At 42.1% G+C, this 26465-nt stretch overlaps 1 protein-coding gene across 2 annotated transcripts in view; it reads right to left on the bottom strand.

The window, feature by feature from the left end:
• Positions 1 to 23924, bottom strand: part of LOC101110177 (UDP-glucuronosyltransferase 3A1) — a 29720-nt gene extending 5796 nt beyond the window's left edge. The window contains exons 1-6 of one of the 2 annotated variants that reach the window (XM_004017049.5): positions 23723 to 23924; positions 21569 to 21670; positions 13168 to 13282; positions 5735 to 6266; positions 2812 to 3043; positions 1180 to 1399 (exon numbers count right to left, since the gene is read on the bottom strand). In XM_004017049.5, coding sequence (XP_004017098.3) covers positions 1180 to 1399; positions 2812 to 3043; positions 5735 to 6266; positions 13168 to 13282; positions 21569 to 21670; positions 23723 to 23816 — 1295 coding nt within the window. In that variant the 5' untranslated portion in view covers positions 23817 to 23924. Of the gene's footprint in view, positions 1 to 1179; positions 1400 to 2811; positions 3044 to 5734; positions 6267 to 13167; positions 13283 to 13358; positions 13539 to 21568; positions 21672 to 23722 lie in introns of those variants that run through there. The other variant, XM_042233867.2, reaches the window with a different exon arrangement.
• Between the last annotated feature and the right edge of the window lie 2541 nt (positions 23925 to 26465).

Below are 26465 nucleotides of genomic sequence, written 5' to 3'. Positions count from 1 at the left end.
GTTATCTGATCCCCAGAGTTTAACAACTTTTCTGGGGTTGGCATCACATGTAATGTGGTTATTATTCGGTCATCTAACTACTTACATAATGTTGTACAGTAATGCTAAGTCTTGAGATATGCTTCAAGTGTGTGTCCCTGAAGCTGTAAGTTTTTCAGTCTTTATTGTAAGAAAGAAAATATATATTTCTTTCTCTTCACACATGAGATTATTGCACTGGTTGGAAAGTTTCTTAAGAGATGAATGGATCCCTTTGTATTGATTCACTTAACAGAAATCCATTCAGACTTACTTTATGCAGACCCTGAGCTGGACCCTGAGGACACAGCAAGAGACTCATGCTGTTATGCTGGAAGATACTCTCTATCTTCTCGTGTAGGGTGCATGCATGCATGGAAAGTCACTTCAGGTGTGTCTGACTCTTTGCAACCCATGGACTGTAGCCCAGCAGGCTGCTCTGTGCATGGAATTCTCCAGGCAGGAATACTTGAGTGGGTTGCCATGCCCTCCTCCAGAGGATCTTCCCGACCTAGGGATCGAACCCACATCTCTTCTATCTCCTGCATTGGCAGGTGGATTCTTTTCCACTACCACCACCTGGGAAGCCCTTCATGTAGGGACAGACAATTAATTAAAACATAAAGAAATGAGGTGATCACAGATTTTGAGATACATCAAGAAAAAAATAATGTGTTACGATTGGGGTGGAAAAGAGAGGAAGCTTTGAGACTATCAGAGAAAGGTCTCTCTGAGGCAGTTGACATTGGGATGAGACCTCAGTGTCATGAAGGAGCCAGTCTTGTGAAGAGAAGGAAAGGAGTGTTCTAGGGAGCAGCACAGGCAAGGGGCCTGAGGTGGGGAACAGTGTGGGATATCGGGAATAGAAAGGCAACCTCCTGCCTCTGTTGGAATTCTACTACAAACACCTCCAAAATAGAAGACTTCTCAAAGACAGACTGTGTCAATAGTTCCAGTTCCTCACAGCTAGAAGGTAGAAAACCAACATCTAACCTAAATTGCCTTATTTCTCAGAGGAAATAAGTCAGCTATTAGCATCATACACATATGATTTCATGTCCTGGAAGTTTCCGCTTTTACTGCAAAAAGACCCACATGGTGCCCATCATGGTTTATGTCTTCCCTCATCATAAGCAACCACAAGCCCAGAGAACTGCACACCTCTTATCCTCTATGACTTGCTTCATCTTCAGAGCCAGTGTCTCAGCCTTGATCTGCTTTAATTGGATAGAGACACCAAACTTTTTGGCTTTAACTCGGAGCAGGTTTTCATGTTGGTCTCCAAAGAGGGGAATCCCCACCACGGGCACACCATGTTGGATGGCCTCCATGATACTATTCATCCCGCCATGGCTGACAAAGAGGCGGATGCGAGGGTGCCCTGTTGTAAATAAGAAAGAGAACGGGACATCTCAGGATGAAAGTTTTCAGGACAACAAGGAAAGCAGAAAAGGCAGAAGATACCAGTGGGAACTCAAGGGGTGTTGGAGCCACTATAAAGACGATTTTGCTTGCTACACATTCAAGGATTTCAAATCTTGCCTTTGTAGAGACTCCTTAACTCGGTCATAACTGGGGGAAGACTCAGAACCCAGGGAATTCTATAGAGAATAGCACTAGTGCTAATCAAGGCAACTATCTCCATCCATCCATCCATCCAAAATTCCATCTATTCTTCTCTCTATCCCCTCAAGTCTCTTCTTCTCTCATCTGTTTTCTCTTTATGTTTCCCTATGTCTATCTTTGTTTTGCTTCTTTTCCTTGAGAAAACCTCTCTCACTCACCAAATAATAGCCCTCTCCTATAAATTCCTTGACATCACATTCATTGACATCACAAGTCATATAACACTCATAAAACTTATACAGTATGTGTTGTGCTCTTTAAATATATAAGAAGCTCCTTGAGATAAGAGACTGGACTCTGCCCATCAGTATTTGCAGTTCTAGCCTTTGTATCCCATCTTTATGTAGCAATAACTAAAATGATTAATGATAATGAAGAGTTCATCTCAGCCTGTGCTGGTCTACTGGGATGTGCATCAGAGCCTCCTCATTTCTTTTTTCAAATGAGAATCATGTCCCACACCCAAGATATAAAGAAATACGTTTGCAGACATAGAAATAAGAATATGGTTTTTTTAAATTCTACAGATTACTTGGTTATAAGCCTCTGATCCAGTCAGTGGCTATGGCAGTGAGGGGTCTCTAAGAAGCAGTGCTAGCCATAGAGATACCCTGTTGGGGGTGAGGAAATTCTCTGGTATCAGAGACTCAATGTGTCAAGTAACTGGCTAGGAGGTTGCTCAGCTTGGGACTCAGGTATATTGGCATCAATGTTGTGAATCTATGAATTGCTTACCCCTTAGTAGCTAAGGAAGATATATCTATATGTGTGTGTGTATGTATGTGAATGTGTAAGGGAACATAAGTGAACAGGTGCTCTTGAAGCCACTGAAGACAGTGGCAGTGTATCTCCTGGTATGTGTTCTCAGCATTCACAGATTGCTTAGGATTATTTTGTGGTGATCTTGTTCAAGACCAAAGGCAGTAGGTGAACGTGACTTCAGTGGTTTCAGACATGAGGTCTGAGATAGAAAATGAAGGGCAGATAGCTGTTTTGGCATCTGAGCTCATTATAGCCTGATTCCCCAAGGGCTCCAGCTCGCTCCTCCATTCCTGTCATCGAAAGACTTACCCTGTGCTGATGAAATAATCCAGCTAGAGATCAGAAGCCCAATGATCCCCAAGACATGTAAATGAGAAGAAAAAAGCAATCCTGGGCAGTCCTTACCCAGAAGGTCATTCTGAGGAAGCCAGTGCACAATTTTCACATTTGGGGCCAATTTGATGTCTTTGGGCCAACGAGAAGGATTATACTTCCATATCACCCCTTGAGGGAGATGAGCAAAGGCAGCATTCATCTCTTTGAGAACCTCCTGGGACCGAATGAAACTCACCATGGACCCCAGGCTTACAAGGACAAAACCAGAGTCTCCAAATTTGGTGATGAAATTCTCAAATTCCTAGAGAGAAATAAGGAAGGAAAGAGGAGAAAAATATTCACAAAAGACTAGATGGTCATGAAATGAAGTTGGTTATTCACTGAACACACTGTCCTGTCCTTCGTGGAGTTCACTGTCCTGAGACAGCTCAGCACTCTCAGTTGTGCTCATGCCCACTGTGTTGGTAGGAACATCTTTCATTTTTGAAACCTTGACCCTACTGTCAAGGCAATCATAGACACTCTACTCATTGTAGGTCCATGAAGATATAGCCACTTGGGTGTTTTCCAAAGCCAGACCAGAAGTGGAATGTAAGGAAGAACCTCATAGGGAGTCAGTGTCCAGCAGAGGGAGGTGGGCTATCTGGAGGGTAGATGGAGAAGCTGAGAAGAAATGGAGGCAGAATGGGGAGGTGACTGGCCCCCATACCCCATCCACCATGTAGTGTGCACTCCTCTGATATCCCATGATGTTCTTAGTCACTGATCTTTGCAGTTTATCTCCTGTCTCAGTAGTTCACCCACATGACTGCACATTATATTCACATGGGAAGATTTTTTTAAAGTAGCAATGCTGCACCAAGTCTCAGACCTCAGCAGTTCTTTTCTTCAAATCCCCGAGGCAGTTCTAAAAAACTGTTCTGATCTAATGCTGTAATCTTGGTTTTAACACGTTTTTGTCAATTCTTCCAAATATTTATTTGGACCCTGACTCTCTCTGGATTTCTTGTGACTCCCCCAATCCCAGATCCTAGTTGTTATTGTTCAGTCTCTCAGTTGTGCCCAACTCTTTTTGACCCCATGGACTGCAGCACACCAGCCTTCCCTGTCCTTCACCATCTCCCAGAGTTTTCTCAAACACATGTTCATTGACTTGGTGATGCCATCCAACCACCTCATCCATCTCATCCAGCTCTTAGACCTTCACCCTATTGGGCTGATTTCATTTAGCATAACATTGCCTGATTTACTGCTTCAGAGGACCACTTTGACAACAGTTTTGTCAATCCATTATAATTAAAAAGCAATGTAAAATCATTATATAAAAACTGGAAAATGCGAAGGAGAAACATTTTTGAAAAAGTTACTGTTATCTCACAATCCTTCCTCCCATCACACTCCTGCTTAAAAATTCCCTTCCGCAGTCTTGTGGCCAGGGCTGATCCACCCACCTATCCAGTGAAAACTTCCTGCAGTCTGGCCTGGGCATCTTTGTGCAACTGCATTTTCTTCTTTCTGGTCCAGCTGGAGTCATCAGGGAATCCAGAGACATCTCACTTCATCTTCACACTTTGGGCCTCCTATTCTCTCTACCTGGGAACATCTTCCCTCCCAGATTCATTTCTAAAAAATTCTTCTGCCAACTCAAAACCCACATAGCCCAAGCATCATTCCCCAACTCTTCCTGCTCACCTGATGCAAGTTCAGTAGGGGATGGATAGATAGCTTCATTCCTAAAAGGCCCAGGCCAAATCAGGACTCTCTCTGGCTTTAAAATGAATGAAAGTGGGACAGCCACTTATACCACCAGAGGCCTGTCCCCTTCTTTATAAAGATGGAGGTCATGGGACTTCCCTGGTGGTCCAGCAGTTAAGAATCTGCCTTGCAATGCAGGGGACATGGGTTCAACTCCTGGTCAGGGAACTAAGATTCCACATGCCGCAGAGCAACTAACCCACACTCTGCAACTACTGATCCTGAGTGCTTTGGAGCCTGTGTGCTACAACTAGAGAGTCTGTGCCACAAAGAAAGATCCCACATGATGCAGCGAAGATCCTGCATGTTGCAACTAAGACCAGACTCAGCCACATAAATAAACAAATATTCAAATTTTTAAAAATTTAAAAAAAAAAATTAAAATGGAGGTCATCACACCTCCTTCTAGGTGGCAAGAGATTATATAAGATAAATTCCATAAAATTGCAAGCCTGTGCTGTTAGATGACAAGCAACGCACTCATCTTAAAGTGTTAGTCACTCAGTCATGCCTGATTCTTTGTGACCCCAGGAACTGCAGCCTGACAGGCTCTTCTGTCCATGGAATTTTCCAGGCAAGAATACTGGAGCAGGTTACCATTCCCTTCTCTAGCGATTGAACCTGGGTCTCCTGCATTGCAAGCAAATTCTTTACCATCTGATCTTAACTCCCCTCCATTTTGAAAACTTCTACAGCAGTGGTTCTGAGTCGATGCAGCCAAACTGATTGGGCAGCTTTTATAACTTACACTTTCCAGGCTTGACCCCACATCAATCAAATCAGGAGGTATAGGCAGAATTAGGGCGCTACTGCCTCAGTATGCTGGTGATAAAGCCTGCACTCTCACTATCAGTCCCACACACCACCTCCATCGTCATGCTGTTTTGTGTTTCCATGTGAGTAATTCATCCCCTTCATGATTCTTGCATCTGACAGATGCTCACTACATGCTTACAGAAAATAAGAGCACAGAATTAAAATGGAAACTTCAAGTTACTGAAAGCCTTTTTCTACCAGCACCAGGACTAAGGTGAGGCAAGAGAAAAGACTTTGGATATAGTATTTAAGGAGGTCAGTCTGTACTTTCATGATACTGAAAGTGAGTCTTTCCTTTCGAAGGGTCCCCTGGAGCCTCACTTGCCTCACCTTACGCACTCCCAAGATCCCAGTGACAGGGTGGCCACCAGCTCTGCACTGAGGACTTCTGCATGAATCCTCACCCTCAGCATTTACTTACCTGTGGTACTGGTTTAACAGGTTTGGACATTAAACCTCCAATACACACAGTGTTGGGAAGCAGGGGCCGAGCAAAATCAAAGGCAAAGTCAGAGTTAACAAACCACAGCTCTGCTTTTGTTAGCAGATGAGACAAAACTGGCCTAGAGTCATCCAGGAAATGCTCCTTGATGGTGTCATCATACGCAGACTGGATTTTCCACTGCTTCTTGAAGAACTCAAAGAACATCAGGAAATTCTTTACTCGGCCCCAGAAGTCCATCTGGTCAGTTAACAAGGAATAGAATACTGGCACATAAGACAGAGGACTTGGCAGCCCAAAGTCCACAGCGCCCAGTGGGGAAGGGAGAACGGCCACAAATGGCTTCCCAAGCTTCTCAGCAACCAAGAAAGGACAGTAGTCAAACATTTCCACAATCACCAGGTCGAAGTTCTCATCCTTTAAAGAATTCATGACATCATTTCTCCTTAGCAAATGACTGCAGTGGTGCCCTAGTAGTTTCATAATATTTAAAAAGTGTTCAAATCTGCATCTGCAAGAAGAATAAATAAATGATAAATATTTGTTGAAAGTGTTTACATCACAATATATAAAAGAACCTTGGTCCATCAACAGATGAATGGATAAAGAAGATATGGTATACATATACAGTGGAATATTACTCAGCTGTAAAAAAAAAAGAATGAAATCATGTCATTTGCAGCTACATGTATGGAACTTGAGATTATCACACTAAATGAAGTCAGAGAGAGAAAGACAAATACCATATGACATCACTTATATATGGAATCTTAGAAAATAATGCAAATGAGCCTATTTATAAACCAGAAGTAGACTCACAGACATAGAAAACAAACATGGCTACCAAAAGGGAAAGTGGAGAAGGGATAAATTGGGAATTTGGGATTAACATATACACACTCGCTTGCTCGCTACGTTGCTTCAGTCATGTCCGACTCTGCAACTCTATGGACTAGACTGTAGCTCCTCTATCCATGGGATTCTCCAGACAAGAATACTGGAGTAGGTTGTCATTTTCTTCTCCCATATGCACACTACGATATGTAAAATAGATAACCAACAAAGATCTACTGTAGAGCGCAGGGAACTATATTCAATATCTTGTAATAACTTATAAGGGAAAATAATCTGAAAAATAATACGTGTGTGTGTGTGTGTATGTGTGTGTGTGTGTGTGTGCATGCATGCTAAGTCATTTCAGTCATGTCTGAATCTTTGTGACCCTATGACTATAGCTGGCTAGGCTCCCCTGTTCATGGGATTCTCCAGGCAAGAATACTGGAGTGGGTTGCCGTGCCCTCCTCCAGGGGAGCTTTCCCAACCCAGGACTGAACCCAAGTCTCCTGCAACTCCTGCATTACAGGCAGATTCTTTACCACTGAGCCACTGGGGAAACCTATAAAAGTGTGTAGGGCTCAGATGGTAAAACGTCTGTCTACAATGCAGGAGACTCAAGTTCGATCCCTGGGTCAGGAAGATCCACTGGAGAAGGAAATGGCAATCCACTCCAGTACTATTGCCTGGAAAATCCCATGGACAGAGGAGCCTGGTAGGCTACAGTCCATGGGGTCGCAAAGAGTTGGACACGACTGAGTGACTTCACTTACTTACTTATACATACATATATATATATACACACAGATATATATGTGTGTATATATATGAACTGAATCACTTTGCTGTTCACCTGAAACACTGTAAATGAACTATATTTCAATTTTTAAAAAAGGATCTTGGGAATTCCCTGGCGGTCCAGTGGTTAGAAATCTGCCTTCCAGTGCAGGGGACTTGGGTTTGATCCCTGGTCAGGGAACTAAGAGCTCACATGCTGTGGAGCAACTAAGCCTTCATGCCACAGCTACAGAAAAGCTCTCACAATGCAGCAAAGACCCAGTGCAGCCAAAATTTAAAAACTTGAATTGAAAAATCTTGGGCTACAAAGAAAATATTCCAGGAAAGTAAGCCCACACCCAGCAGCAGCCACCCTACTCCACCACTGTCCATACAAACATTCCTTCAGGCAGTCCAGGCAGACGTTCTGTTCTTGAGAGTGTTCCCTTCCGTCCCCCACTCCCTTTTCTCACTGCTACGAATCCCTAGCACTCTCCACAACACTTCTCAGACAGTAATTCCAGAAGTCGTTGGGCATAGATGAATTATGTTAATGGAAAAGGAATTCCCATCCTTGGGACTTCTGTTCTGGGAGGCTTCTTTGACCATAGCAGGCCTCACAGGTCTCTTTCTGCTTGATGAATTCTGTGATACTCTCCTTAAACTTTACTTACATACTGAACCTTGATGAGTGGTTTCTTTGTTTACTCAGCAAAACTGTGGGAATCACTTGATGACAAATCCCATAAATATTGACAATACAGACTATTTTTTAAAATCACTATGTATTCGCATATGACAGATTTCCTCATCCAATAGGTTATCGGATCATACTAGAACCCAAAATCTCAGTTAAAAATGGAAACTATCTTTCTATGTCCACACTAAACAAAGGGGAAAAGTCTGATTTTGAAACACATGATTAGCCTTTCCACTGCACTGCAGGCTAACGGATCCAGAGAAGAAAAGCTTCAGTTCAGTGAAGTTCAGTCGCTCAGTCGTGTCTGACTCTTTGCAACCCCATGAATAGCAGCATGCCAAGCCTCCCTATCTATCACCAACTCCAGGAGTTTATTCAAATTCATGTCCATCGAGTCGGTGATGCCATCCAGCCATCTCATCCTCTGTCGTCCCCTTCTCCTCTTGCCCTCAATCCCTCCCAGCATCAGAGTCTTTTCCAATGAGTCAACTATTCGCATGAGGTGGCCAAAGTATTGGAGTTTCAGCTTTAGCATCAGTCCTTCCAATGAACACCCAGGACTGATCTCTTTTAGAATGGACTGGTTGGATCTCCTTGCAATTTAAGGGACTCTCAAGAGTTTTCTCCAACACCACAGTTCAAAAGCATCAATTCTTTGGCACTCAGCTTTCTTCACAGTCCAACTCTCACATCCATACATGACTATTGGAAAAACCATAGCCTTGACTAGACGGACCTTTGTTGGCAAAGTAATGTCTCTGCTTTTGAATATGCTATCTAGGTTGGTCATGACTTTTCTTCCAAGGAGTAAGCATCTTTTAATTTCATGGCTGCAGTAACCATCTGCAGTGATTTTGGAGCCCCCAAAAATAAAGTCTGACACTGTTTCCACTGTTTCCCCATCTATTTGTCATGAAGTGATGGGACCAGATGCCATGATCTTCATTTTCTGAAAGTTGAGATTTAAGCCAACTTTTTCACTCTCCTCTTTCACTTTCATCAAGAGGCTTTTTAGTTCTTCACTTTCTGCCATAAGGGTGGTGTCATCTGCATATCTGAGGTTATTGATATTTCTCCCAGCAATCTTGATTCCAGCTTGTGCTTCATCCAGTCCAGCGTTTCTCATGATGTACTCTGCATAGAAGTTAAATAAGCAGGGTGATAATACACAGCCTTGACGTACTCCTTTTCCTATTTGGAACCAGTCTGTTGTTCCACGTCCAGTTCTAACTGTTGCTTCCTGAACTGCATACAGGTTTCTCAAGAGGCAGGTTAGGTGGTCTGGTATGCCCATCTCTTTCAGAATTTTCCACGGTTTATTGTGATCCACACAGTCAAAGGCTTTGGCATAGTCAATAAAGCAGAAATAGATGTTTTTCTGGAATTCTCTTGCTTTTTCCATGATCCAGCAGATGTTGGCAATTTGATCTCAGGTTCCTCTGCCTTTTCTAAAACCAGCTTGAACATCTGGAAGTTCATGGTTCACGTATTGCTGAAGCCTGGCTTGGAGAATTTTGAGAATTATTTTACTAGCGTGTGAGATGAGTGCAATTGTGTGGTAGTTTGAGCAGGCTTTGGCATTGCCTTTCTTTGGGATTGGAATGAAAACTGACCTTTTCCAGTCCTGTGGCCACTGCTGAGTTTTCCAAATTTGCTGGCATATTGAGTGCAGCACTTTCACAGCATCATCTTTCAGGATTTGAAATAGCTCCACTGGAATTTCATCACCTCCACTAGCTGTGTTCATAGTGATGCTTTCTAAGGCCCACTTGACTTCACTTTCCAGGATGTCTGGCTCTAGGTGAGTGATCACACCATCGTGATTATCTTGGTCGTGAAGTTCTTTTTGTATAGTTCTTCTGTGTATTCTTGCCACCTCTTCTTAATATCTTCTGCTTCTGTTAGGTCCATACCATTTCTGTCTTTTATTGAGCCCATCTTTGCATGAAATATTCCCTTGGTATCTCTAATTTTCTTGAAGAGATCACTAGTCTTTCCCATTCTGTTGTTTTCCTCTATTTCTTTGCATTGATTGCTGAGGAAGGCTTTCTTATCTCTTCTTGCTATTCTTTGAAACTCTGCATTCAGATGCTTATATCTTTCCTTTTCTCCTTTGCTTTTCACTTCTCTTCTTTTCACAGCTATTTGTAAGCCCTCCCCAGACAGCCATTTTGCTTTTTTGCATTTCTTTTCCATGGCGATTGTCTTAATCCCTGTCTCCCGTACAATGTCACGAACCTCATTCCATAGTTCATCAGGCACTCTATCTATCAAATCTAGTCCCTTAAATCTATTTCTCACTTCCACTGTATAATCATAAGGGATTTGATTTAGGTCATACCTGAATGGTCTAGTGGTTTTTCCCACTTTTTTCAATTTAAGTCTGAATTTGGCAATAAGGAGTTTGTGGTCTGAGCCACAGTCAGCTCCCAGTCTTGTTTTTGCTTACTGTATAGAGCTTCTGCATCTTTGGCTGCAAAGAATGTAATCAGTTTGACTTTGGTGTTGACCATCTGGTGATGTCCATGTGTAGAGTCTTCTCTTGTGTTGTTGGAAGAGGGTGTTTGCTATGACCAGTGTGTTCTCTTGGCAAAACTCTATTAGCCTTTGCCCTGCTTCATTCCATATTCCAAGGCCAAATTTGCCTGTTACTCCAGGTGTTTCTTGACTTCCTCCTTTTGCATTCCAGTCCCCTATAATGAAAAGGACATCTTTTTTGGGTGTTAGTTCTAAAAGGTCTTGTAGGTCTTCACAGAACCATTCAACTTCAGCTTCTTCAGTGTTACTCGTTGGGGCATAGACTTGGATTACTGTGATATTGAATGATTTGCCTTGGAAACGAAGAGAGATCATTCTGTCGTTTTTGAGATTGCATCCAAGTACTGCATTTCAGACTCTTTTGTTGACCATGATGGCTACTCCATTTCTTCTGAGGGATTCCTGCCCACAGTAGTAGATATAATGGTCATCTGAGTTAAATTCACCCATTCCAGTCCATTTTAGTTCACTGATTCCTAGAATGTTGACGTTCACTCTTGCCATCTCCTGTTTGACTACTTCCAATTTGCCTTGATTCATGGACCTGACATTCCAGGTTCCTATGCAATATTGCTCTTTACAGCATCGGACCTTGCTTCTATCACCAGTCCCATCCACAACTGGGTATTGTTTTTGCTTTGGCTCCATCCCTTCATTCTTTCTGGAGTTATTTCTCCACTGATCTCCAGTAGCATATTGGGCACCTACTGACTTGGGGAATTCCTCTTTCAGTATCCTATCATTTCGTCTTTTCATACTGGTCATGGGGTTCTCAAGGCAAGAATACTGAAGTGGTTTGCCATTCCCTTCTCCAGTGGACCACAGTAATGTTATAAAAATTCCTAGAATGTAATTCATTAGTCATAATTAATATTAAGTTAACAAATAGGAAAAATATCAAGAATGCCTGTTTACTTATATCTGTTTTCAAAATATTAAAGTAGGGAGAAATAGACAAAGCATATATTTAAAATATATAAATAACACCACAAGATGATATAAACTAAGTATCAGTTGAGTAGATTAGATCAGACCTATACCAGAGGGCTTCCCTGGTGGCTCAGATAGTAAAGAATCTGCCTGCAATGCAGGAGACCCAGGTTCAATCAGGAAAATCCCCTGGAGAAGGAGATGGCAACCCACTCGAGTATTCTTGCCTAGAAAATCCCATGGATAGAAGAACCTGGTGGGCTACAGTGCATGGGGTCGCAAAAAGCAGACATGACTGAGCGATTAACGCACATACCAGAGGGACCATGGTCATCCAGTCTGAGTGAGGAAAAGAGGTTTTATGGAAATAGTCAGATTTGAGCAATACCTTGATTAGTAAATAGATTTTCAAGAAAAAAATAGGGGATGAGTCCTCTGTAATTACCCAAGATAGGCATGGATTTCTGTCTTTCCCCTTTAACATTAAGAGTAAGGAGTTATATGTTCCTTTTCATGTCAGATGAAGCAAAAGGAGTCAGCTTCACATCTTATTTTGCACAAGGTTGACTGCTTTTTTAAAAGGACTTTACATGGCCAGATGCTCAACTTCTACAAAAGCACTGTTTAAAAGTCTTCTCCGTTAATAAAAACATATGAGGAGAAAATGAAAAAATAAATAAAAAGGTGTCTTTAATGTCCCTACCAACAGTGAGAGGTTGAGATACATATACTTCTGTGTTGGGGAAATTATAGACAAAGATTGTAAGTGAAGTATTGTAAGGAAATCCCAGAAGAAACTATCTACCTCCTACTTGCTACAGGAGTGTGTGTGCATGTGTGCGTGTGTGCGTGTGTGTGTGTGTGTGTGTGTGTGTGTGTGTGTGTGTGTGTAATACCTTCATGCTTATAGTAGAAGAAAGGACAGAGCAAGGAAAAGCCTTGAGTGGCTGGAATGGGTGATGTACTGTGAAACACCTATTTACCTAAATATCACTATCATTCATCCATATCTCCATCCCTCTGTCCATCCATCCAACCATCCTTTATCACATATGTACTCTCAGCATCTATCCATTCACTTATATTACCAAAATTGTGACTCTTTAAAAATCAGGGACATTACTTTGCCAACAAAGGTCCATCTAGTGAAAGCTATGGTGTTTCCAATAATCATGTATGGATGTGAGAGTTGGACTATAAAGAAAGCTGAGCGCCAAAGAACTGATGCTTTTGAACTGTAGCATTAGAGAAGACTCTTGACAGTCCCTTGGACTACAAGGAGATCCAACCAGTTCATCCTAAAGGAAATCAGTCCTGAATATTCATTGGAAGGACAGATGCTGAAGTTGAAACTCCAATATTTTGGCCACCTGATGCGAAGAACTGACTCATTTGAGAAGACCCTGATGCCAGGAATGATTGAAGGTTCGGGGAGAAGGGCACAACAGAGGATGAGGTGGTTGGATGGCATCACTGACTCCATGGCCATGAGTTTGAGAAAGCTCCAGGAGTTGGTGATGGACAGGGAAGCCTGGCGTACTGCAGTCCATGGGGTCACAAAGAGTGAGACACGACTGAGCAACTGAACTGAACTGAACTGTGACTATTTAGTTTGAATAATTAAAAAAATTACCTGCCCACAAAAGTTTTCTCCATAAAGGAATGAAAAGATCTCTTAAATTCTTCATTACAGTCTTCAGGCAGAAACCAGTTAAAAACTTTGTATGATTTCTCCTCCTCTTTAAAACCTACAAAAACATCAATGGGTTAAACACACTATATGTGTCACACAACATGTATTAACATTAGCATGATGATACTAACATTTGATTGTATCTTTTGCATTATTTTTATGATGTTTGGTTGCTTTCTCATTCAATCTTGTATGCTGAAAATATTTCTTGAGGACCTTGCAACAATTCAGGAATGCTCTTTAGTTTAAAGTTATGGAAACTTCCATTTAAAGCTTTAAGTGAATGTATCACTGTCTGTCTCATTTTACTGCTGAGAAAACAAAGTTAGTTAGTTTAAGATAATGTGTCAAGGTTGGTTCCAGAGTCTCTGCTCATTCTGTTTTAGAAAAATTCATCTTCATGATTTAAAGTGATATATCCAAATAGTTTTGTGATTCAGTAATCCTCTGTACTTCTACTTACTAACTTGGTTTCTCTCTCAATTACCCAGGTGTAATCAAAAGTCTGAGTCCGTTTCTGATGTTTGATGCTGGTGGGCTTCCGTCCCTATCTCCGTTTCCTGGGCAAACTGGTAAGAAAGGTGCATGCTCCCTCTCATGGCCCTAAGTGGAAGTTTCAAACCATGCAAGTCAGGTCAATGAGGGGTAATCTTCACCATATACCACCACCCCGCCCTCCACAACTCACAATAAAAACTCAAGCTAATCATCCCTCCATATACTGGATGGCCATTTTTCAGGTATTTGGGAACCTGTCCCATTCTTTCAAAAAGGCCTTATTATTTGAGTAATAAAATCTTTCATACTCTGTTGATGCTTGCATGCCTACATCAGTCATGACATCTAACCAACTGGTAAGGTTTGGGAACAGATAATGCACAGTTCCACACATTACAGCTTCCATACTCAGTGTCAGTAAAATGACTGACTCTGTCCAAGGATCTACTGGAAAATACTTAGCAGTCATAGATTTGGCTAATATCTTCTGCTCAGTACGTCTTTAAGCAGGCCCTCGCCTATAGTTTGCCTCCTTGTGGCTCAGCTGGTAAAGAATCTGCCTACAATGCAGGAGGCCTGAGTTCAATCCCTGAGTTGGGAAGATTCCCTGGAGAAGGGAAAGGCTACCCACTCCAGTATTCTGGTCTAGAGAATTCCATGGACTGTATAGGCCATGGGGTCACAAAGAGTCAGACAGGACTATGTGACTTTCACTTTCACACACTCTCACTGGAAAAGGCACAATACAGCTCTGACTGGTTGCTAATGGATACTTCAACAGCTCTACCACTGGCCACAATCTTTGCTGGCAAAATATTAACCACATCCAACTTCCCCTAGGATCATAGGTATTATATTACATTGAGGATATCCTCCTCCAGGGTGATTTGTTCCACACACTCATTCAAGACAGAAACGTTCTCAAAAGCTCACACGAAGGGATGTGCCATTGCCCCCACACAAAGCTCAAGACCTGGTGAAAGTGAAAGTGTTTAGTCACTCAGCTGTGTCCAACTCTTTGCAACTCCATGGACTGTACCCCACCAGACTCCTCTGTCCATGGAATTCTCCAGGCAGGAATACTGGAGTGGGTTTCAGTCCCTTCTCCAGGGGATCTTCCTGACCTGGGGATTGAACTCAGGACTCCTGCATTACAGGCAGACTCTTTACTGTCTGTGCCCCCAAGGACTCCCCCACCCCCACCCCATACCTAAGTTAAATTTCTCAGAAGGATTTGGTTGGTCTAAAACTTTTCTATCACTCACATGGTAAAGAAACAACTAATGATACCACAACATTTCAACGGCTCCAACATCTTTTGGACCTTTTTACATTCTAGAGACAACATATTTCTAATTTATATGTTTTACTTAAGTTCATGTGTGCTTGAAAATCAGCCCACTTTGGATAGAGGCCCAAATAAGAAAAGCTCTAGGACTTCCCTGATGGTCCAGGGGCTAAGAATCCACCTGCCAATGCAGGGGACACAGGTTTGGTCCCTGGTCCAGGAAGATTCCATGTGCCACAGGGCAACTCAGCTAGTGCTTCACAACTACAGAAGCCTGTGTGCCCAAGAGCCAGTGCTCAGCAACAACAGAAGCCACCGCAATGAAAAGCCTGCACACTGCAATGAAGAACAGCTCCAGCTTGCTACAACTAGAGAAAACCCATGTGCAGCTCTAGAATCCATCCAAATTATAATACAATGGCCACTGCAATTAGTGGCCCTCCAAGTTGGCTTTAGCAACCTACTCTCCTGCCTTTAGGAGGGATCTAATCTATGATGACTGTAAAATAGCTTCCTAGGGCTGCTGTAAAATTTACTGCAAACCTAGAGGCAAAAAACAACATTTATTATCTTATAGTATAGAAATCCAAAATGGGCCTTATTGGAGTAAAAGCAAGACATGGGCAGGGTTGCATTCTTTCTGGAGACTTAAGTGGACAATCTTTTTCTTGCCTCTTCCAGCTTTCAGTGGCTGCCTGCATTCCCTGGCTCATAGCCTCCTTCCAACTGGCAATTATATCACTCTGACTTTTCCTTCCTCTATCACATTCTTTCTGTTACTCTCTTGTTAATTTCTTTCACTTAGAAGAACTCAAGTAATCACACTGACCCCACATGGATAGTTCAGGATAATTTCCCCATCTCAAGACCCTGATGTTAATCACATCTGCAAAGTCCCTTTACGATGTAAGGTAGCATATTCACTGGTTCCAAGAATTAGAACAGGGATACCTTTAGGGAGACACAGTCTGCCTATTATATTCTGTTCTCTGCACCTCCAAACTCAAGTATATCACACAAACAAAATGTATTCACCCCATCCCAGCATTCCAAAAAGTCTTAAACTGTTACATCACCAATCCATAGTTCAAAATCTCATCTAAATATCATTAGCTCAAATGTCCCAAATTATAGCATCTAAATAATTTAATAAGTATGGGTGAGAATCAGGATATGATCCATCCAGAGGTAAAATTTCTATCTGTGGACCTATGAAATTGGGGAATAGGTTTTATGCTTCCAAGAAACAGTAATGGGACAGATATAAGACATGGGTTACTGATCTTTATTAATCTAGGTGCAACAATTTGGAAGGAAAACATCACTGGTCATAAGAAATTTTGACATCCAAGTGGGCAAATAGTATTAGATTTCAAGAACTGGAAACAATTTTCTGTTATCTGAAACTCAGCCCTGTGAGACTGAAATTCTAACTTCTAATTCTTCACCTTCAGAATTCTTCTTTGTCCTCCATAAAATATTACGAGTTTGCAGCTGAATAGTTTATCAGCTTGTTTCTTCCTCTATGGGAGTTCAAAGGCTTCATTCCATCTCATCCTTTCCCTGTGTCTTTCATCCCAAACTAGCCATGTTTCTTATGGTATAAAAATCTCAAGTACCTTGTAGATCTCCTGGTTATGTCATGGGAGTTACCTCCATTAGACAAGAGGCTGCCCCACAGATCTTTAAAAATATCCTCATCTCCACTTTTGGCTTCTGCCAATGTGTCTGAGGGCTTCCTTGATGGCTTAGATGGTAAAGAATCTGCCTGCAATGTGGGAGACCTGGGTTCAATGCCTCGGTTGGGTAGATCCCCTGGAGGAGAGCATGGCAACTCACTTCAGTATTCTTGCCTGGAGAATCCCCAAGGACAGAGGAGCCTGGTGGGCTAGAATCCATGGGGTCGCAAAGAGTTGGACATGACTGAGCAACTAAGCACAGCACACAATATGTTTGAAGGGATCCATGAGTCACACGCTTCATCTTCAAGAAGCTCTCTGTGAGAATTTTGGAGATCGAGATGGTGGAATAGGAGGATGCTGAGCTTACCTCCCATGATGAACACATCAAAGATTCATCTACCGGTGGAGCAAGTTTCACTGAAAGCAAACTGAAGACTGGCAGAAAGACTTCTACAACCACGGCTGTAAGGGAAGACTACATGGAGCCACGGAGGAAGGAAGGAGAAGCAATTGAGTCAAGACCCACTCCTCTAAACAGGGGACACAGAAGAGGAGTGGGATATCACTTGGAAATCTTCCATGGGGGTGAAGGGCTCCAGTCACATATTGGGCAACCCAAGCCTGGAGTCCAAAGTAGGAAGATGAATCCCATTAGCTAGTTTGAAAACCAGTGGGAATTATCAAAGCCTGTAAGAGATCAAGACTCCTGAAAAGTGAGCATACACACTTACTTACCCCCAGGAACAAAGCAGAGGAAGCAGATGAGCAGAAAATGTGACAATGCTTGGGGACCTGGCTGGTTTTCTGAAACCACCCCAGTGTGCACCCTGGCCCACACTAGGTACCTGTTCCAAACCATCACTGCCGTCCTCACTAGAATGAAGGCTGCTGTTGTCAAGAAGTATGACAAGCGAACTTCAAGCAGAACTTAGCAAGAACGAAGCCTCCTCAGACACAGCCCTGCATCTGAACAGAGCAAAGCAGCCATTGCTGGCGTGCAGGGAGGCAGTCCTCATTAGCAGATTATTTTTTAAATCTGCATTTCCACTAACAGTCTGTCAAGGCAATCTAGGCTTTCTCTTTCATACTCCTCAATATTCTTTAGCCTCCATCAGTAACCCAATTGTGATTGCACACACTGATTGCAGCACATAAATCCACACATGTGAGTATCAGGGATCTTTGCTTCTTTAGTGCCAGTGATGTTATTTTTTTCACTAAAGTTTTTAATAAATAAGAAATATGGGTAAGTGTGTTCAAATTAGGAGTTAGAAAATGGTTCAAACATTTCAATGCACTGAGGTGAGCACCAGGTCAGAAATTTAGATTTAATCATGTATTTTCCTGATTTGCAGATACCTAGCCTAGCTCTACTAATAAAGTGAAGAGTGAAAATGCTGTTTCAAAGCCTTAGGAATGCCCATGATTAGGGAATATTGAAAGAAATCCTAGACATTTAAACCTGAAACCTAAGAATAAAACTGAATGGATCCGTAAACTCCCTAAATTGTTTGTAGACTTTAATGCACATATGTTTATTAAAAGGGTAGAATATAATTTCAGCAGTTTCCCAAAGTTCGTGCAAAACTTATTTTTAATCTAAAATTTTGATTTAAATGAAATTAAAAAGAAATAAAATTAATGATGGAAAGGCCTTCTGCTTTTGTGATTACATGGAAGGGCATTTAGACTAACTGTAGCCAGGCTCAGTCATAGGTGTCCCCTTCAACATCTCACCTAGACTCTTTAAATAGCTTTTACCACTCTCTCTCTTTTGATTTTAGATCTCATACCAGTCATTCTCCATAAAGGAGTCGGGTAAATTTTCTAAAAATACATATCTTAACTCTGTAGCTCCCAAGTGTTCCACAAGTTTGAAGATCAAGGTAAAAAATATTTTTAAAAATACATTTTGATTTAAATTAATTTAAATTTTTAATTAGGTTAAATTTTAATTTTTAAAATTAAGTATTAATATATTACACCTATTTCATCAGATCTGCTGTTAAAAAAAGGTGCAAATGGATATACATATAAAAGATGTTCACTGAAAAATATAGAACTTAATCTAGAAAGTGCTTAAAGTGGATTTAGATAGGGATTCAGATATTTGTACACCAAAGTTCATGGCAGCATTATCACATATCCAAAAGGTAAAAACAATAGACATATCCATCAATAGATGAATAGACAAACAAAATATGGTATAGACATTCCATGGAATGTCATTCAATCTTAAAAAAGAACAAAATACTGATACAGACTCCAACATGAGTGAACCTAAAAGACATTATGCTAAGTGAAATATACAAGATACAAAGGGTGGGGATGACCCAGAGAGATGTTATGGGGAGGGAGGTGGGAGGGGGGTTCATGTTTGGGAACGCATGTAAGAATTAAAGATATTAAAATTTAAAAAATAAAAAACTGAAAAAAAAAGATACAAAGGGACAATATTGTGTGATTTCACCTATATCAGGTATCTAGAATAGTCAAATTATTAGAGAAGTGAAGTGGGAATGTTTACCAGGGGCTGGGGAAATAGGTAGTGAACAGTTATTTTTAATTGGTACAGAGTTCTAGTTTGTGATGATAACAAATTTTTGGAGGTGGATGGCAGAGACAGTTGCACAACCAGGAATGTACTGATGTCACTAAATCTCCCTAATGTCACTAAAGTCTACACAAAAATAGTTACAGTGGTCAATTTCATGTTCTGTATATTTATCACAATTAAAAAAAGAAATTTCAACAGAAAAAGAATTATTTTAATACAGTTTGAACAATTGCAAAGCCTGAAGTCACCTTCTAAGTTTTATCATTTCTCATGATTTTGTTCTTTAGTGATTCCACTTAATACTGGATTTTCTGTTTTTAAATCAAGTCTGAGCAGTACTTTAGATTGAGCAATCCAGAGTTTAAAGTCCTAAATCCACCCAACATTGTTATTAACCTGTCATGTAACTGGGAGAGAACCACTGAAGTTCTCAGGGTTGCTATTCCCTTTTCTGTTGACAGAGAGGAGTTGCTAAAATGTAGGAGCTCATTAGAGCTAAATTCTTTGGATTTAGGCCTCTTCTGTGTCAACATGCACAAATCCATGGGCAGTCACTGATTCTCAAGAAAACAAGATCACCTTAATGGTAGAGTCTGATCTTAGCTGCATAAATAAGGAACCCCTTGAGAAAGCTTCCTTAAATTTCACATAAGTCATCTATGCCATAGAAAAAGAAAAGTGATCTTTACCTATTAGAAATCTTATATGTCGGTAACACATCTGTTCAACAGGTTTTCAAGCCAAGTTATAAAGTGGTATCAAAAAGTCTACAAACAATAAATGCTGGAGAGGGTGCGGAGAAAAAGGAACCCTCTTATACTGTTGGTGGGAACGCAAACTAGTACAGCCACTATGGAGAACAGTGTGGAGATTCCTTAAAAAACTGGATGTAGAACTACCATACAACCCAGAAATCCCACTGCTGGGCATACACACCAAGGAAACTAGAATTGAAAGAGACACGTGTACCCCAATGTTCATCGCAGCACTGCTTACAATAGCCAGGATGTGGAAGCAACCTAGATGTCCATCAGCAGATGAATGGATAAGAAAAACTGTGGTACATATACACAATGGAATATTACTCAGCTATTAAAATGAACTTATTTGAATCAGTTCTAATGAGGCGGATGAAACAGGAGCCTATTATACAGAGCAAAGTAAGTTAGAAAGAAAAACACCAATACAATATATTAACACATATATATGGAATTTAGAAAGATGGTTATGATGACCCTATATGCGAGAGAGCGAAAGAGACACAGATGTAAAGAACAGACTTTTGGACTCTGTGGGAGAAGGCGAGGGTGGGATGATCTGAGAGAATAGCACTGAAACATGTATATTATTGTATGTGAAACAGATCACCAGTCCAGGTTCGATGTATGAGACAGGGTGCTCAGAGCTGGTGCACTGGGATGACCCAGAGGGATGGAATAGGGAGGGAGGTGGGAGGGGGGTTCAGGATGGGGAACACATGTACACCCATGGCTTATTTATGTCGATGTATGGCAAAAACCACCACAATATTGTAAAGTAATTAACCTCCAATTTAAAAAAAAGAGTAGTATTTACCAACATGGTTTGTGGGAATGTATGGAGGGTTTGCTTGAGATGCAGAAGTCAGGTAAGGGAGGAGAGGGCTTCCTAGGTGGTGCTAGTGGTAAGAACCTGCCTGCCGAAGCAGGAGATAAAAGAGATGTGGGTTCAATCCCTGGATTGGAAAGATCTCGTGGAGTAGGAAATGGCAACCCATTCCAGTATTCTTACCTGGAGGATCCAATAGACAGAGGAGCCTGACAAGCTACAGTCCAAGGGATCACAAAGAATCAGACACAACTGAAGTGACTTAACACAAGGGAAGAGAACATAAGATCACAGAACATGGAGTTTCATGCTCATGCTAAGTTGCTTCAGTCACGTCTGACGCTTTGCTACCCCATGGACTGAAGCCCACCAGGCTCCTCTGACCACAGACTTTTCCAGGCAAGAATATTGGCATGGTTTGCCATTTCCTACTCCAGGGGATCATCCCAACCCAGGAATCGAACCCACATCTTTTATATCTCCTGCATCATCAGGCAGATTGTTTACCACTGAGCCATCTGGGAAGTCCATACAGAATCCTGGTGAACAGAGCCAAGAAGCTTTCCTAACTTACATACACACACACACTTCCTTCTTTTAATCCAGTTAGATTTAAAGAAACTATCTGAAAAGCCCTTCTATGCAAAAAGCATTAGCTTCTTTCCAGGAATATAAGAAATCAAGAATTAGTGGGGAAATTTTTTTTTAATAATTAATGGGGAAAGGTACCTGGTAGCAATAAATTTCCCCTTTGGAGAAGCATGGTGACATTATGACCATGATCTTGAAGAATCTGAGAGATCTGATTCATCAGTAGAAAATGACTTCCACCTAGGAACAAAGCGCAAGTTCATTTTTATAATGATGAGAGTGGAGATTCTACAACTGATGGGCTGAGAAATCCAGGAGGGGAGGGGTAGGGAAGCAGAGAGGTGATTGGGAGTGGAGGAAATGAGTGCCATCAGTCAGCCTCTCCATCTCATTCTGAGTATGTCCAACTCACCCCCAACCCCTTTCCCCCCCACCCCCCAGAACCTGCTGGCCCAGCTCCTTGACAAGTGGCAAACCTCCATCAAAGATTTCCTCTTATGACTCTGGTCTCCATGTCAGTGTGATAAGCTTCTCAGTGCTTAGGTCCTAAGGAGTTCCTGATCTTAAGGTACACACTGCCTTTTAGCCAGGGGCGTAGAAGACACCGTATCCTGAAAAAATAACTGCACTGGTAGAAATTTTGGCACAGTGCCATGCACGTGAGTGTGAAGAGTTCCTAATGGACAATCCATCAGAACTATTTCTGGGACTCTTCTCTTTGGAAATGTATGCTGGAGCAGGAGTGAGAACTGTGGGAGCTTGAATGTGAGTCCAGGAAGCAACCACTGCAGCAGAGGGATGTGCAGCCATCAGTCAGAGTCGAAGTGCTTGAGATTCTAATATAATTAGCAGGAAGTTTCTCAGTGGAGGCCTAAATGTTTCACACCCATCAGGACTTGGGGGTGGACTTGTGGGACAACTGTGGGATGGCCTGCAGAATCTTCTATGCATGAGAGACTGGAACACTATCTATCCAAGGACAGTCTTGGTATCCTAAGGAAAGAGACGCTTAATCCCTGGGAGATGTTGGAGCTCCATCACACTAAGTTCTTCTCTTAGAACCTGCACCAACACAAGGATGCTGCTTGAATCTAAGGGTCTCAGCAGTAGAGAAAGCCAATCAGAAGAGGAGTTAGTGGCAAATGGCAAATATTTGGAGACTAAGGTTAGAAGGACATGGTGCTAGAGAAATAGTGTGTACCTATTTCTCAATTTTTTTGAAACACAAACTTGTACGGTCTGACATAACAGGAAATGATAAGTACAAATCTCCCACACCTCTTGCCCATGTGTTAGTCCCTAGACCTGGGAGGAAGGGCAAGATGAAGGGCAACCACACAGGCATCCATTCATGGAGGGTCCTGGGGAGCCCCAGTGCGTTCTGAGCTACCAGCCCCTCACAAACCATACCAGCTCCCTCCCAGAGTCGGAGGCTAGGAAAGAGTGTACTCTTAGAGGGGGTGAGAAAGCTGTCTTGCATTATCATTACAAACAACCAATAAGAAAAAAGATTTCAAATAGAGACAAAGAGTGATTTTTAAAACTCCCCACTGAAAAATGAGTGACAGTGGAAGCTTGAAGAAGTTGGTCTCGGGGATAGGAACTCCTGAGTAAATATCTGGTATGTTCCATCAGGGGCTTCTGTTTGCTCTTGCAGTAGAGGCCTCACTTTCCTGACCCTTAATTTCCTGCTCAGGAAAACCTAGCGGGAACTCAATTACAATTTATGGTTCTTTCCTGCTCAAAGATTCTCAGTGAAATAAGAGAGCCCACTGTGGGTTAAAATGAAGTCTTAGGGAACCTCCATCTGTGATTACCCCTGTATCCTGATATATTCCTCTAGGTAAAACACTCCACTCTTCTAATTATCGTTGTAATATCTTCCCTGCTCCACTCTGGCTCTCATGCAGGCTCAGAAAATTCTTAATATTACTGCTGCCCTCAGGGGCCCCTTTCCTTCCCCCTCTACACCCTCCCTCCGCCCCCGACACACACACACCCACCTCCCTGCAAACCACTAGTTAGCCACAGTCCTTACTGTGTGCCCTCCAAATGTTTAGTGAGAGCCTCTGAATTTCCAGCTCACCCCCTGGAGGAGGCAGCCTGGGGCCTCCTGCACTGGGCTGGATCTCAAACTTCTAGTCCCAGCCCCACACCTGACCCACATGGATGGCTCCTACCTCTTCATCAGCCAGCCAGGGTAAAAAACATGCCTCAGACGGACTGGAAAAACACACGACTCTCTCACCAAGGGCTGTTTGCCTGTCTCTGGATCTTCAGTCAAGCACTTACCCACCAGGGACACAGTTAGGATTTTGGCAGCCTCTGAGAACAGGAGCCCAGGCAGTAGAAATCCAAATAGAAGCAGCGCCTGCTGCCCTGCCATCCTGGCTCCTATAGAGGCTACAGAGCTGAGCCCTGTGCCCTCGCACACAGACCCGGAGTACACGCAGGCAGGGAAGGAAAGGCGCTGGCTGGGAGCTTGGTGAGAGATGAGGTATCCCTTTGTCTTCCTTTCTGTTGGTCACCTCTTGCTCTCTGGCCCCTCCTCCCTCTGTGAGTAAACCACTAGCCTGTCCTCACCCTCCCTAACCTTGGCCAGCAGAAGAAGGGGTTAGTGAGCTAATCCAGTGCTGTCCACATCATCTCCACCTTCCCTGCCAGGAAAACACTCCGAACCAGTAATGGTCGGGACGTTTAGAGAGCGAGTGGATGACAGCTCCACCTCCAAGTTACTTGGATCCACCTGTCTTATGGACCCTTCCCCCAGGCTTTTGGTACCCCACCTAATGGTTCTAATTACTTCATACTGCCCATATCCAGGGCTTCCCTGATAGCTCAGTTGCTTAAAAAAAAAAATCCACCTGCAATGCAGGAGACCCCAGTTTGATTCTTGGGTTGCAAAGATCCGCTGGAGAAGGGATAGGCTACCCACTCCAGTATTTTGGGGCTTCCCATGAGGCTCAGCTAGTAAAGAATCCAGCTGCAATGCAGGAGACCTGGGTTTGATCCTTGGGTTGGGACGATCGCCTGGAGAAGGGAAAAGCTACCCACTCCAGTATTCTGGCCTGGAGAATTCCATGGACTGTATAGTTCATGGGGTTGCAAACAGACAAGCTCCATTTCCCCAGGTACCTGCTTTTAAAATCTCTGCTAGTGTAGCAAACTCAAGACTTGCTAAGTGCTAAGTCCCTTCAGTTGTGTCCAACTCTTTACGACCCCATGGACCATAGCCCACCAGGCTTCTCTGTCCATGGGATTCTCTCCAGGCAAGAATACTGAAGCAGTTTGCCATTTCCTCCTCCAGGGGATCTTCTTGACCCAAGGATTGAACCCGGGTCTCTTAGGTCTCCTGCACTGGCAGGCGGATTCTTTACCACTAGCACCGCCTGGGAAACCCAAGATATCCCTAGGCAAATCCCCAAGGGAACTTGACCTACCATTCCGGGACTATTGCTGTGATGGCCTCTTAAAAAGGTCATTGTTCCTGAACAGGTATCAGAGTCCTAACTCTGAAGTCCACATCTTTACCTGGAGGACTGAACCTCTAAAGCTGAGATCTAATTCTGAATAAGCTTCATAAAATAGGACTAGGGGTCTTTCCATAGTTTACTGATGTATAAGTTGAGGTCATCTTGTAATTTTGCTGCCTTATAATATTAACCCTGGGAAGGACTGGGCCTGAAAACTCCAGAAGATATCTTTGCATTTTCTACCCTCAAAACAAGACTGGCTTCAATGCTGGTTTTTAGTGCAACTCTGAAACAGACAGAAAAGACCTCCATATAAGGCCGAAACCAGAGAACTCCTAGAAGAAAACTAGGTGCTCCCTGACATAGTTCTCGGTGATGATTTATTTATTTTTTTTTTTGGATTTGACACCCAAAGCAAAGGCAACAAAAGCAAAAATAAACCTATCTAAACTTACAGTCTTTTGCATAGCAAGTGAAAGTGAAAGTCACTCAGTCGTGTCTGACTCTTTGTGACCCCATGGACTATACGGGTCCATGGACTGCTCTAGGCCAGCATACTGGAGTGGGTAGCCTTTCCCTTCTCCAGGGCATCTTCCCAACCCAGGGATCGAACCCAGGTCTCCCACACTGCAGGCAGATTCTTAACCAACGGAGCTATCAGGGAAGCCCTGCATAGCAAAGGAAACATCAACAAAATGAATTATTGTAACTCACTGCAATAATAGAGTAAAAATGAAGTACCATATGATCTTTTCAATAGATGCAGGAAAAAATTTTGACAAAAATCATTACCTTTTTATTATAGAAACTCTCAACATAACTAGGAATAGAAAACAATTTTTTAAAAAAATATTTACTTAGCTGCTCCATGTCTTGGTTGCAGCTCACAGGATATTTGATCTTCCTTGCAGTCTGTCAGATCTAGTTCCCTGACCAGGGGTTGAATCCTGGGCCCCCTGCATTGGGAGCTTGGGGTCTTAACCACTGGACCACCAAGGAAGTCCTGAAAGTACTTTCTTCAATGTGATAACAGGCATGTATTTTTAAAAATCTTGGTCTACAATCATACTTAATGATGAAACACTGAACTCTTTCCATCTAAGATAAGAACAAAGTAGAAATGCCTGCTCTTATCATTTGTATTCGACAACATGGTAGAAACTCTAGCCAGTTCATTCATCCATAAATACATACATACATAAATAAAATAATCAGGAAGGAAGAAAACTGATAGCCATCAGAGACACCATTGTGTACATAGAAAATACTACTGAAGTGATAAAAAAGTAAAATAAGTCAAATTATCAAAATTGCAGGACTCAACGTCAATATATAAAAATCAGTTGTATTTCTGTCTAATAGCAGAAATTATTGGAATTAAAATCTTAAAAAAATCCAAAAACTTTACACAGCTAAAATTAAACCTAGCAACAAATTGTCCATGACCTCTACATTCTAAAGGATTATTGAAATTGAAAGATATACAAAGTTACTGGCTCTGAAAGCTCAAAATTGTTAAGATCTCTATTCTCCCAAAAATTGATCTATAAATTCAATACTCA

The sequence above is a fragment of the Ovis aries genome, chromosome 16, assembly GCF_016772045.2.
Source record: "Ovis aries strain OAR_USU_Benz2616 breed Rambouillet chromosome 16, ARS-UI_Ramb_v3.0, whole genome shotgun sequence".
NCBI lineage: Eukaryota > Metazoa > Chordata > Mammalia > Artiodactyla > Bovidae > Ovis > Ovis aries.
Note: the sequence above shows the minus strand (reverse complement) of the source record. Positions and strands in the feature narration are given on the sequence as shown.